The sequence below is a fragment of the Hirundo rustica genome, chromosome 3 (assembly GCF_015227805.2).
Source record: "Hirundo rustica isolate bHirRus1 chromosome 3, bHirRus1.pri.v3, whole genome shotgun sequence".
Lineage (NCBI taxonomy): Eukaryota > Metazoa > Chordata > Aves > Passeriformes > Hirundinidae > Hirundo > Hirundo rustica.
This window is the reverse complement of record NC_053452.1, coordinates 116,537,324-116,550,492: the sequence shown is the minus strand read 5'-3', so window position 1 is coordinate 116,550,492 and position 13,169 is coordinate 116,537,324. Positions and strand designations below refer to the sequence as shown.

At 59.0% G+C, this 13,169-nt stretch overlaps 2 protein-coding genes across 2 annotated transcripts; both read left to right on the top strand.

Annotated features, from left to right (window-relative positions):
• The first annotated feature begins 57 nt into the window (after window positions 1-57).
• DNAJC5G (DnaJ heat shock protein family (Hsp40) member C5 gamma) lies at window positions 58-2,853 on the top strand. The gene is made up of 4 exons (XM_040059964.2): window positions 58-243; window positions 480-693; window positions 853-1,006; window positions 1,556-2,853. Exons 1-4 carry the CDS (start codon window positions 131-133, stop codon window positions 1,633-1,635), a joined length of 561 nt encoding a protein of 186 aa, XP_039915898.1. The 5' UTR covers window positions 58-130; the 3' UTR covers window positions 1,636-2,853.
• Window positions 2,854-2,980: 127 nt separating this feature from the next.
• On the top strand, window positions 2,981-6,348 carry TRIM54 (tripartite motif containing 54). Its single transcript, XM_040059963.2, has 10 exons — window positions 2,981-3,235; window positions 3,685-3,857; window positions 4,224-4,395; window positions 4,472-4,567; window positions 4,641-4,874; window positions 5,101-5,123; window positions 5,213-5,337; window positions 5,677-5,778; window positions 5,920-5,958; window positions 6,144-6,348. Exons 1-10 carry the CDS (start codon window positions 3,068-3,070, stop codon window positions 6,152-6,154), a joined length of 1,143 nt encoding a protein of 380 aa, XP_039915897.1. The 5' UTR covers window positions 2,981-3,067; the 3' UTR covers window positions 6,155-6,348.
• Window positions 6,349-13,169: the final 6,821 nt, after the last annotated feature.

Genomic DNA, 13,169 nt, shown 5'->3' with positions numbered 1-13,169 from the left:
GGGCCCCGGCGGTCAGGGCCGTGGCGGTCGGTACCCCGGCGGTCAGTGCTGTGGCGGTCAGTGCTGTGGCGGTCGGTGCCCCGGCGGTCGGTGCCGCGTCCCGTCTGTACCCGCGACCCTCGGCGCGGCCATGGCGGAGCCCCCGCGGCCGCAGCGGAAGCTGTCCCGGGTGGGGGAGAGCCTGTACCGCGTGCTGGGGCTGCAGAAGGGCAGCTCCCCCGAGGAGATCAAGAAGGCCTATCGGTACGCGGGGGGGTCCGCGGGGTCGTCCTGGCAGCCCAGGCATGAGGGTCCGTCCCGCGAACGCGGCCGGGATCTCGTCCGGACGGTCCCGGTCGCGTCCCGGCGGTCAGGGTCGGTTCCGGGAAACGAGGCTGTGACTTCATGCCGGGAGTCCCGGTCCCGTCCCGGGGGTCTGGGTCTGTCCCGGGGAGTGAGGCTGTGAGCCCATGCTGGGGTCCCCCCGCTGCACCCCACAGGAAGCTGGCTCTCAAGTACCATCCGGACAAGAACCCCGATGACCCGGCGGCAGCTGAGCGGTTCAAGGAGATCAACAGCGCCCACGCCACCCTGAGCGACGCAGACAAGCGCCGCCTGTACGACCAGTACGGCTCCCTTGGCCTCTACGTGGCTGAGCAGTTCGGCGATGATGCTGTCCGGCACTACTTCCTCATGTCCAAGTGGTGGTTCCAGGTGAGCTCAACATCATCCGGCATCCATGGGGCTGGCGTGGTGGGGCTGGCAGGTCGCTGAGCTCCGTGGTTTGCTGTCCTGACCGTGGTTTGAGGGGGTCACGGGACTGGTGTCGTGGGTCGGGGACTGGGGTCACAAGTGTGTCTGTCCCTGACGCAGGCGCTGGTGCTGTGCTGCGGTGCCCTCACCTGCTGCTGCTGCTGCTGCTGCTGCTTCTTCTGCTGTGGGACATGCTGCCCACCCAAGGAGGACGAGTCCTACAAGTACGTGGACCCCAAGGACCTGGAGGCACAGATGCGTGCAGAGGACAGCGGTAAGTCAGGCTCAAGCCCAGCAGCTGGGAGCACCTGAGTTTGCTTTGTGGGGGCTCTGGGGTCTCCCCGTGTCCCATCTCATGTTGGGGACAGAGTTCTGGCTCAGGCCTTGGGTTGGTTTTAGCTGCAGCTCTTGCTTCCAGCCAGCCCTCAGTGTTTCCTCTGTGGGGCCAGGGCTAGTGACAGTGGCAGAGGGAACCGCTGCATGGGTCATGGGTACACCTTCTCCTGCCCTCTGGACAAAGGCCCTCTGAACAGGCCTGAAGCTTAGAGACCCTTGGGTCTGTGCCCTTTGGGGCACAGAGCACGGGAAGAGCAGCTGTGCTCCAGGCCAGCTCTGTTCCCTGGCTCTGGCCGTTCTGGTGTCAGTGGGGCTGGGTGACTCCTGCAGATTTCCGTGGCAGCTGGGCACTCCCTCGCGGCTCTGCGCTGGCCAGGGCTGCGGGAGCTTTGGGCCGTGGGAGCCCTTGCAGAGGCATCGTGAGATTCCTGCTCCCTGGCACCACAGGATGGGGCTGAGCCACTGATGTGCAGCTCTTCCTTTCCAGATCCTCAGATCCCTGTTGTAGCGCAGCCCCCGCCTGCCAGCACGGAGCCGCTGCCAGCCAGCACCAGGAGTGATGCCTGAGGCTGGCCCCATCCCGCCGACTCTCCCAGGACTCGGGGCAGGGATCCTCCTTTGGGACTGTCACTTTCTGGGACCATGGTCCCGCCCCCCGCACTGGCTCGTCAGCCTCGGGAGGGATAGAATCTCAGGTTAATTTGGCCAGCATCAATGCACAGACTCCTGGGCCCTGCTCGAGCTCCAGGGCAATGCCCCTGCGTCCCAGCCCTGGTGGTGGCAGTGGCCTGGAGCCCGTGCTGATGTGGCCCCGTTTAGTGCCTTGCCCGTGCCCATGTCGGGCACCGAGCACCAGGCACGAACGGAGATGCTCCAGGCCGAGCTCCGTAGTTCTCGCGAGGGAGCTGAGCGCGTCCAAGACCATTAGCACTGTAACCTCTGGGGCTGGGCTGCGCCCGCTGCCCCCTCATGCAGCCCTCCCGACGGGTGCTGGGTGCCAAACGCTGCTGTGGGGTCGGGGTGCTTCTGTCTGTACCCCTTTCCTCTGCCCTCTGGGTTTGTTTAGGTTTTTGTGGGCACCATTAAAGGCTGACGGGAGGGAAGTGCGTGTGTGCCTGGGCTCTGTCCAGGGCTGCCGGAACACTTGGCAGCAGGGTGTGCCTTTGTCTGGTGGTGTCTGTGCTGGGGACTGTGCCCATGGATCCTGCGGGGGTGGTGGACTGACCGGGGCGTGGATTAGGCAGGTCATGTCCTGAGTGGAGTGCTCCTGTCAAGTGGAGCGAATGTCACTTGTCTCCTGTCACCCACCTGGTCACACTCTCTGTCTGCTGATGCTGGCTCCCACAGGCTCTGCTCTTCCCCCTCCTCTCTGCTGCAGTCCTGGAGCCCTGCTCCCCACGGCCGGGCGCTGCCCCTGCTCCTGCTCCTGCCCTGCAGAGGGCTGGGATGGGACCGAGGGGGACGCAGTGAGCCGCTTGCCCTTTCTTCCCATCTCTGGTCACCACCTCTGCCTGCAGCTGCATGGGCTCTGCCTCACTCCCTAAATATAGACAGGGTGCCAGGGTGAGTGAAGATGGGGGTGTCCTGGCACCAGCCCCTCCGGCCTGCTCTTCGAGGGGCTGTGGGATCCAGGGGACCCCAACCTCCCCAGCCCCGCTGCCTGCAGAGGGGGCACACACCCCTCCACATGACACCGGGCAGCCCTGGTCCCCCGGAACCTCGGCCGCTCCTCCTCCCCACGCAGGGATCAGCGGGTCCCGGGGCTCAGTCGGTCCCAGGGCATCAGCCGGTCCCGGGACCAGCCGGTCCCGAGGGGTGGGCAGGAACCGTGACTCAGTGTCACCCGACGCCGCCGACAGCTGCGGCCCCGGCGGGGCGGGGGCGGCTAAAATTAGCGCCGGGGGCCGGGGCCGGGGCCGAAACAAAGCGGGCACCGGGAGGCCGGAGCGGAGCCGCGGGACAGAGCCGGGTCGGGCCGGGACGGGCCGGGACCGCGGCCATGAACTTCGCGGTGGGGCTGAAGCCGCTTTTGGCGGAGGCGCGAAGCATGGAGAGCCTGGAGAAGCAGCTCATCTGCCCCATCTGCCTGGAGATGTTCTCCAAGCCCGTGGTCATCCTGCCCTGCCAGCACAACCTCTGCCGCAAGTGCGCCAACGACGTCTTCCAGGTGGGAGCCGCCGGTGGGGCAGGGGTGGCACCGGGACCCGCGTCCCTGGGACCCCATTCCGGCGGGTGGCGGCCCCGTTATCCCCGGACCCCCGGCCAGCCAGGCGAAGGGGCGGGCGGCACCAGGAGCACCGGGATCCTCGTCGCAGGGGGCCCTGGTCTGGCGCTGGCACCGGGAACCACGGCTCCGGAACCAGCCGCTGGGATCTCCGGCTGGGCTGCGCTCGGGGCCGCTCCCGGCTGGCGGGGTTGGCGAACGGGAGGCGGGGGCCGTGTACGTGTCCTTGTTTGTGTCCACGCCTGTATCTGTGCTTTTGCCCATCTCCATCTCTGTCTCCGTGCCCATCGCCATGCCGGGGGCTGTGGGGCGCAGATCCGTGGGGGTGGGAGTTGCCGGGGGTGCCGGGGGTGCGCGGTGCGGCCGCCGTGACCCCTCGCGTACCCCCCCAGGCCTCCAACCCGCTGTGGCAGTCACGGGGCTCCAGCGCCGTGCCGTCGGGAGGGCGGTTCCGGTGCCCGTCGTGCCGGCACGAGGTGGTGCTGGACCGGCACGGGGTGTACGGATTGCAGCGGAACCTGCTCGTGGAGAACATCATCGACATCTACAAGCAGGAGTCGGCCCGGTCCGGAGGCGCGGGGACCCCGGGGCGGGGGGGGGCGAGGCTTGCGGGCAGCTGCGAGCCCACGGAGAGGGCTGGGGGTGGGATCCCAGCAGGAACTGGGGAGTCGTGGGGCCCGTACAGGGCCAGGGAATATCCCTGGGGCTGGGATCCCAGCAGGAACTGGGGAGTCGTGAGGCCCGTACAGGGCCAGGGAATATCCCTGGGGCTGGGCATGTCTCCAGGGCCAGAGGCATTTCTGGTGCCAGGAACGTCCCGGGGGTCGAAGGGACCCTGGGAGCCAGAGGTGTCCCGTGGGCTGGGCGGGTCCTGGGGCTGCTGCTGTCTCTGGGGCCAGGGATCTACCTGACACCCCCAACCCCCACGCAGACCCCTTCATGCCAAGGCCGAGCAGCACCTCATGTGTGAGGAGCACGAGGACGAGCGGATCAACATCTACTGCCTGCGCTGCGAGGCGCCCACCTGCTCCCTCTGCAAGGTGTTTGGGGCGCACAAGGACTGCGAGGTGGCCCCGCTGCCGGCCGTCTACCAGCGCCAGAAGGTGGGGGGCCCCTGGGGTCTTGGGGGGCCCGGGGTGCCCACACAGCCACCCTCACGCCCCTGCCCTCTGCTCCCAGAGCGAGCTCAGCGATGGCATTGCCATGCTGGTGGCGGGGAATGATCGGATCCAGGCCATCATCACCCAGATGGAGGAGATCTGCCACACCATCGAGGTTGGGATGGAGGGGCCCGGCCCCGGGGCTGTGCCGGGGGGACGCGGGGCCGGCCCTGACTCCCGTCCCGCAGGAGAACAGCCGGCGGCAGAAGCAGCACGTGGGGCTGCGGTTTGACGCGCTCTACGGGATCCTGGAGGAGCGCAAGAAGGAGCTGCTGCAGAGCATTGCGGCCGAGCAGGAGACCAAGCTGCAGCGTGTCCGTGGGCTCATCCGCCAGTACGGAGACCACCTGGAGGCCTCCTCCAAACTGGTGGAGTCAGCCATCCAGGCCATGGAGGAACCCCAGATGGCCGTGTACCTGCAGGTCCTGCCAGGGGAACGGGGAGGGAGGGGACAGGGGGACGGGGACTGCCCTGGGGCTGTGGGGTGCTGCCATGGCTCCCCAAGGGGTGTGGGGCTGCCTCACAGGTCAAAGTGGGGGGGCTGTGCTCACCCCAAATGATCTGTGGATGCCCCTGGGATGTGCAGGGCTGGGCCTGTGGAGGGGGTGATGTCTAGGAGACACTCATCCCCCTTGCTTTCCTTCACAGCACTCCAAGGAACTCCTGAAAAAGTGAGTGGGGAGGATGGGGGCAAAGGCCTGTGGTTGGTGGCCCTCTGGGAGCTGGGCCCTGCAGCTCCCAGGGCGTCCCTGCCCTGCAGGATCACAGACATGTCCAAGGCATCGATGAGCAGCCGCCCCGAGCCTGGCTATGAGAACATGGACCACTTCTCCATCAACGTGGATTACGTGGCCGAGATGCTGAGGACCATCGAGTTCCAGACAGGTGCCTGCGCTGGGGAAATTGCTGCTGTCCCGAGGGGGCTCTGGGGCTGCCTGGGGTGCCCAGCCCTCAGACAAGCGGAGCCCCCCTCACCACATGCCCTGTCTGGGGATCCCACACAGCACTGGGGACATGACCCCCACCTGTAGCACCACCCAGGGATCCTGGAGGGTCACTCCTGCCCCGGGCTCTCCCTGCTTCCCACACTGGGCTGGTCACACTCCTCCTCCTGGGAACATCCTGGGGTGTCCTGCTTGATCACCTCCCTCCTGGCGTGTCCTGGTGTATCCCCATAACGCGGGAGGGAGGGAAGGTCCCACCCGAGCTGCCCCCTGCCCACAGAGCCGCTGGGTGAGGATGAGGGCGATGGACCTGGGGACAGCAGTGAGGCTGCAACGGATGAGGACAGGCTGGACAGCCTGGAGGTGCCCGAAGCGGCTGAGGGTGAGTGCGTGCCACGACTGCCCTGTGCCGTGTCCGGTGCCCTGCCTGCCTGGCTGTGCCATGGTCCACGTGTGGCAGCACGGGTCCTTCAGGGTGCCGGGCTATCCCTGACTCCTTCGTGTTCCCCCTTTCCCTCTGCAGACGTGGGGCCGAGGCAGAAGCCAGCGAGTTCTCCCCACGGTGAGACCCTCGTGGGGAGTGACATGGGCACAGCCGTGGGGTGCCGTGGGGCAGAGGAGACCCACCCTGGGAATGGGGATGAGGGTGGGGAGGTCACACCTCAGGGTCCCCTCCGGGCCATCCCTGCTGCAGGGAGTGGGAAGGGGGTCCCGGGGTCACGGGGCTGAGGCCGCTTCTCTGCACAGGTCAGCACTGAAGTGAAGCCGTGGGGTAATGCTGGCACGCCCTCAGCTGTGGCTGTCCCTGTCACCCCCGGATAAGGCTGTCCCCATCTCCCTGTCACCCTGCCCCGGCTATGGCCGTCCCTGCCTCTCAGGCGAGCTCCATCCCTGCTGCTGGAATTCCCCAAAACGGGCGCTGCCCCTCTACGACATTAAAAGTGTGTGAGGACGCGTTGTCCCGCGTGGTGCGTGGGTGGGGTGGAGGCGGGGGTGCCCCAGAGCAGCTCTGCGCCGGCCCCACAGGCTCTGCCCCAGTGCGGCCCCTGCCCCGTCACCCCAGCAGCGCCCCGGGACCTCGGGCGAGGGGCCGAGACCCCCGAGCCCCTCTCGGCGCTTTGAGCCTTGGGCTCTGCCCGCAGCCCCCGCAGGGGGCCCAGGACCCTCGGGTGCCCCCCCATCCTGCCACCCCCGTCTGGGCGCCCGCGGCGGCGCCGTCCCCGGCTGCTCCGAGCAAACACGGTCGGGATGAGCTGTCTGAGTACACACACGGCCACATCAGCGCGGGGCCGCGGCCCTGAGCCCGCCAGGGTCCCCCGGGACCCCGCGGCAGCCGTGGCTGCGTCACCCGCCCGGTGCTGATGCGCCGCTGATGCACATGGCCGGGGGCTGGGGCTGGACGGGTCCCCTGTGGCTGAGCTCCGTGGGGACGTCCCCGCTGCCACACGCTGCCCAGCCAGGGGACAACAAGGGCTGAGCCCCGTGCACCCCCGGCAGCCGGCAGACCGCCGGCCGGGGCTGGGGTGCGAGGGACATCTCCGCTCTCCCGTGTCCCCGAGCTGTCACTCCGAGCAGGGGACCTGCGGCTGCCAGCGGACCAACCCCAGGCCCGGCCCAGCCGCTCCCTGCCGCCGTCTGCTCCTCCACACACCACAAACGCACAAACACACCCCTCGGAGGGTTCGGGTGATGCCTGGGGAGCATGAGGGGCTGTGGCTTCTCCACGCCTGCCCCAGACATTCGTGCATGCGGCATTTGCCTTTCCCCCCTCCTCAGGGATGCTCCCTTGTCGCTGTCACCCTCCGGAGGTGACTGAGAGGGACTCAGGCACTCAGCAGCCCCTCGGGTGCCACGGGGGCCGCCCCAGTGCTTGAGATGCCTCAGCAGAGCCCCGCCTTAGCTCCCCTCTGTTTTGGGGGATTTTCTTCCTGGTGCTTTGTGTCCAGATGCTCATCACCTGCCCCCACCCTCCCAAAGCAGCCTGTCCTCTGGGCAGCCCGCTGGAATTTGCTGATGCCTCTGCTTGTCCAGTTAAACTGTACCCACTCTGAGATTTCAGGAAGATGTGATCTGTGCACTGAGCATGGATTCTAACACGCAGCCTGCTCCAGTTGCTGTTCAAGGGGGTCTCCAAGAAGCATCACTATTTCTTCTCCATAACTGTGTTTCCAAAGGCCTTTTTCTCCGTAAGAGGAATAATGTTAACATTCCTAAAAAATGTCTTTTCACTTTCCCCCACAAAGGCAGGTGGGCTGTCCACTTACTGCCACCACTTACCCAACCAAATGTCCCACTCGTGGGATTTTGTCCATTCTATTGGGTTTGTATCGGGTTTGTGTGGCAGGGTTTCTGTGTGAGAAGCTGACAGAAGCTTCCCCCATGTCCAAGAGCACCAAAGCCAGCTGGCTCTGGGATGAACCCGCTGCTGGCCGAGGCAGAGCCCATCAGTGATGGCAGTAACACCTCAGGGATAATGTATTTAAGGAGGAGAAAAAGGTTCTTGCACGGAGGTAATTGCATCCGGAGAGGAATGACGCGGGAGGGCAACTGGAGCTCTTGGGTCAGTGCAGGAGGAAGGAAAGGAGGTGCTGCAGGAAAGGATTCCCCCGCAGCCTGTGGGGGCCCAGGGGTAGCAGAGACCCACCTGGCAGCAGAGACCCACCTGCAGGCCCTGGAGGAGCCGGGGGGTGCCCAAAGGAGTCTGTGACCCCGTGGGAGGCCCGTGCTGGAGCAGGGTCCTGGCAGGACCTGTGACCTGTGGGGGACTCAGGCTGGACCAGCCCCTGAGGGACTGTCCCCATGGAAGGGACACAGACTGGAGCAGCTGGTGAAGAGCCACAGCCCACGGGAAGGACTCGTGCTGGAGTCCGTCTCCCTCCCACACTGGTGCAGGGCAAGGACTCCTCTCCCTGAGAAGGAAGCAGCGGCAGAAATCACATGGTGAAGGGACTGTAACCCCCATTCCTGTCTCACTGCACCTCTGGAAGGGAAGAGGTGGAGAATGGGGAATAAAGCTCAGCCTGGGATGGAGGGAGAGGTGAGGGAAGGTGTTCTTAGAATTTGTTTTACTTCTTGCTGCCCTACTCTGATTTGATTGGTAATAAATTAAACCAGTTTTCCCAAGTCCAGTCTGCTTTGCCCACGGTAGTAAACAGTGAGCTTTCTCTGTCCTTACCCTGAGCCATGAGCTTTTCTTGCATTTCCTGTCCAAGTGAGGGGGGGAGTGACGGAGCAGCTTTGGTGTGCACGTGGTGTCCAGCCATGGTCAATCCATCACACATATAATGCCAATTACCTTCCTCTTGGCTTGTGTTAAACCCCATGGAAAATCCCCAAAGGGTTTTGGGACTTAAGGAGCAATATCTGATTTAAATCTAAGATTAAAATTCCCCAGTCCAAAGGGTCCTTCACTGATTGGGACACTGGGAAACCCAGTTTTACTGCTGGAGTTTGCATTTTCCCGACTGGTTGGACAAGCTGTAAAGTAACAATACACTATAAAACGGATCACTGTAAAGTAACAACATATTCTATAAGTACTTCACTTGCAAAATTAATTTACATAAACAGATTAAAAAATTAAAGAACACACTTCTATGTCCTCAGTCAGCTGGAACTGCAGGATTCGTTTGGTGTGAATCCCATGGATCTTGTCCAGACTCTGGGACTCTTTTCTCACACGCAATGCATCCGAGAGTTGATTCCCACATCCTTAACACTGTTGGGAAATTACCTTCCCACCTTTCTTGCAGGAACTCATCCTTTCCTGTTCAAGCACAGACCACTTCTCCAGGGGTAAAAGATTGCCCAGGGGTGCCCAAGGGGAGGGTGGGGCCTCTGATGTGAAAACCCCTGCACGAGGATAAAGGCTGCAAAGGAGAAATTAAATATTTCTTTGTCTCTGCTTGTGGCCTTGCACACACCTGATCTCCGTGGGTGGTTACAAGGTTGTGCCTTCCAGCAGGGTGCCCCCAAAGTGCCCATCCCTGTTTTGACCCCGGGGACTGACAGGAACTCGTGTAAGAGCCCAAGATGATGCTCCACTGGAGCTCTTTGTTGTAACTTGGATATTTGCCTCTTCGTTGTCTGATTCATCCTTTCTGTCCTCCTGCTGGACTGAGGGATCCATGAGGTGTGTAGTTCCCAAAGAGACTGAAAATTTGGACACTTCCTGCACAGTTTCTGCTGTAAAGTAGGGTTAATTTTCTGTAGAAATTCCTTTTTGGCTACCCAATCTGGGTGTTGTTTCTTTCAAGAAACCCCGATCACTTCTCTACTCTCTGCCTGGTGCAACAGGGGAAAGCCCTGGTATCACAGAAAACTGGGAAATTCTCCTGAAAGCAGGCATGCCCAGTAACCTAACAGGCCAGGTGATATTCCTGAAACTAACACAAATTCACCACATTTCCTGAATACAAGCATATATGCTAATAATTGCTGAGGACTTATTTTACTAGGGTTCCAGATCTTCTGATGAATCTTGTCTCTTTAAAAGTGTTTTAAATATGTGGTTGGGTCATAAGGTACTTCTCTTATCATTGTTCTGACACACGATCCTTGTTCTCAAAACCAAGATATTGGCTAGTACACTAGCCAATCACTAATAAAAGTAAATAAGGAAGCATTAGCTAGCACAAGACTTAGTCACAGACAACTGCCTTTCCTTGCAGTCCTGGGTGTGGGCCCTCTGATTTGACGTGGATTGTCCTTTAAATGGGTTTGGTACTTTTTAATGATGCTTTTTATGATACCAGCTATTCTTACACTCAAAACTTGAGGTTTCAATTCCTCTGCCAGAGACGGTTTCCTGGTGAGTTCCCTGTGTTGTTCCTCTGCCATCTTCCTCGGAAGGTGTTGGGGAATTGTTACCTGTCTGCTGGATGTAACCCACCGTCCTGCAGGGCTGTTTTCAGGAGCTGACAAATCTGCCACTTTCTCTCTCTGTCAGCCAGGCGATTTCCAGTGTTCGCTGGGGTTTCCTCTGAGCGGATGAGCTCTGCAATGCATTATTGCCACCTTCTGAGGCAGCTGCACGCCCTCTAACAATCCTTGTATCCCTTGTCCATCTTTCCTGGGAGATCCCTTCGAGGTTCACCGCCCTCTCTCTCTTTCCAAACGCTCCATGGGCTCGGGCCCCTCCAACAGCCAATTTTGAGTCAGTCCATATATTCACAGACCTCTTGTGTGAGAGCTCCGATGCTGTCAGTGCAGCCAGCTCTGCTTTCCGAGCCTGTGTGCTGGGGTCAGAGCCTTGGCTTCTGTTACCTGGTGCCGAGTTAGCGCTGCATTCCCGGCTTTCCAGATCCCACCTCTCCCAAAGCTGCACCCATCCGTGGAGGGTCTGCAATCAGCTTCTCCCAGAGGAGTGTCCTGTAGATCTCCTCGGCTGGAGGACACCTGTTCAGCGGCGGATTCTGCATTCCGAGCCCATCCTGTCACGTCCACTTCCTCCTCTGATATTTCTGCTTCAGGTTCAGGATTCTGTCACAGATAGCCTTGTGCCTCCAAGGCCTTTTCCTCAGGCATGTGAACTGTTTCTAACACCAGCCATCCAGAACTCATGGGTTGATGAATACCAATAAGTGCTTGCATTAATTACACCTAATTATGGGTGATTCTGTAAAATCTATTTGCCACAGTTTCTCAGGGGTTATTCCTTGCTTTGTGCTTCCTCCCTGTATTTTCTTTCTTGTTTTTGGATGATTAACCCAGCAAAGGATAAATTTTTAGCTACTCTGTCCACTAAATTTTGCATCCTGCATCCAAAGAATTTTTTACTAAACACAGTGATGCATCTGCTCCTGTGTGTGTCTCTTGATGCAGCCTTTTAAGTCAGATTTCCATTATCTCCAAGCGCTGCTTTCCAGGTGTTTTCCACCACCCTTCTTTATTTTTAGTACAGTTAAGCTGTTCCACTCATTGTTTCTCTCATTTGTTATAATTTGTTGGAGATGAATCTACACAGGTTTGTGGAATCAAAGCTCCTTCATAACTTTCCTCAATGCAGCTTTTTCCGCTGCTGGATCTGCTCTTCTATTTCCCTTTACAATATTTGGAGTCTTTCTCTGGGGGGGCATTGCAATGTATTATTGTGAAGTTCTTTGGTTGAAGAGCTGCTTTCCACATCTTTGGAATTTCAGTACGTATTTTTCTGGACTCCCCCATGAGGTGAAAACTCATTGCTCTTCCCAAGCTGGTCCATGAGCACGGGCTGTGCCAAAGGCATGTTTTGAGTCTGTATAAAATTTGGCTTCCTCAGCTCAATGCCAGGGCCCAAGTGAGAGCTCCCAATGCGGTTTTCTGGGAAGAGCTGTTCATGAGCAGTGGATTGTTTTCCAATACCTTCGTGGTAGTGACCACAGTGCGCCCGGATGTCCAATCTCCATTTACCGCTTCTGTCAGTGAAGACCTGCACAGCTGGCGCAGCGAATCCCTGCCCGGCAATGGCAAAGGACACCCTGGCATGCAGAGAAAGTGATGGGGTCACTCTGTGATCCCAGTCGTGAATTCCGCGGGATGTGAAATGGTCTGAGGGATTACCTGCTCCTGAGGAATTCCCTCCCTGTTTTTGCTTAAAGGATCTTCAGAGTAACTACAGAATTAACTGCTCCGTTATCCACTAGAAAATCCATTGTTTAATTCCGCAGTTTAACTGGAATCAGACGATTGGCCAGGGGAATAGGAAATGCCTCTGCTCCCTTTCGGTCCAGCCTGATTTCTGCATCTTTTGATTTTTCTTTCTGTTTATTTGTAAGCTGAGGACGCTCCTTTTCCCCGTGCCCTTTCTGTCTGCAATGGGCACCCTGATAGTTTTGGAGGCGTGTTAATCCCCACCCTCAGCCTCATCCCTGAAATTGCTTTCCCCTGACAATGGATTCATTGATCTCTTCTCTTCTCTTCTCTTCTCTTCTCTTCTCTTCTCTTCTCTTCTCTTCTCTTCTCTTCTCTTCTCTTCTCTTCTCTTCTCTTCTCTTCTCTTCTCTTCTCTTCTCTTCTCTTTTCTCTTCCCTATCCTTACCAGCATTGCTTGGGAAATAAACATCCCCTCCACTTCTTCTCTGCTCTGGAGTTTCTTTCTAACACCAGGTGCCAAGTGCCCAACAAAAAGCCTGCTAAACAGCATCCTGCTTCCTTCCCTTGCTGGATCCGAGTCCATGCATTTTGGGAGCCACTTCACACAATCTTTCATACAAAGCCACTGGAGACTCCTTTGCTCCCTCTTCCCTTCACACAACTAGCAGGGTGCTTCAGTTTCTTCACTTCCTCTTAGAATCCCAATAAAATAATTTTCTAACGTAATTTTAGTGAATCTCACCAGCACTCTGAGATCCCACTATGAGTTATTCTTAGGATGAAATTTGTGAGGATTTGGGATGCCATGAACTTTTTGATCTAATCTTATTTTCCTAACTCCTTCTTCTCAAGCCTTTTCTAAAATTCCCTCCATTCCTCATGGGGAAACAACTATTCTAGAGAGCCTGGATGTCCTCCTGGTTTGGATTATGAATTGACATCACGGTTTTAATCACACAACACGTTCCATCAGGATTTCTGTGATATGACCCTGCTCCCTGCTTCTGATTCAGCAAGTCTGGAGTGTGACCAGCACCTGCTCATCCACTACCTCTCCCTCAGGTCCATCTGCTGCCCTAAATGTGCTGGGAATACCGACTTACCTTTCTCCCTGATCCCACTGGAAATGGGATCTGTTTCATCATCAGATTTCACCTCCAGCTTTCATCCTTGTGTTGGAGGAGCTGCCAATAGTCAGAC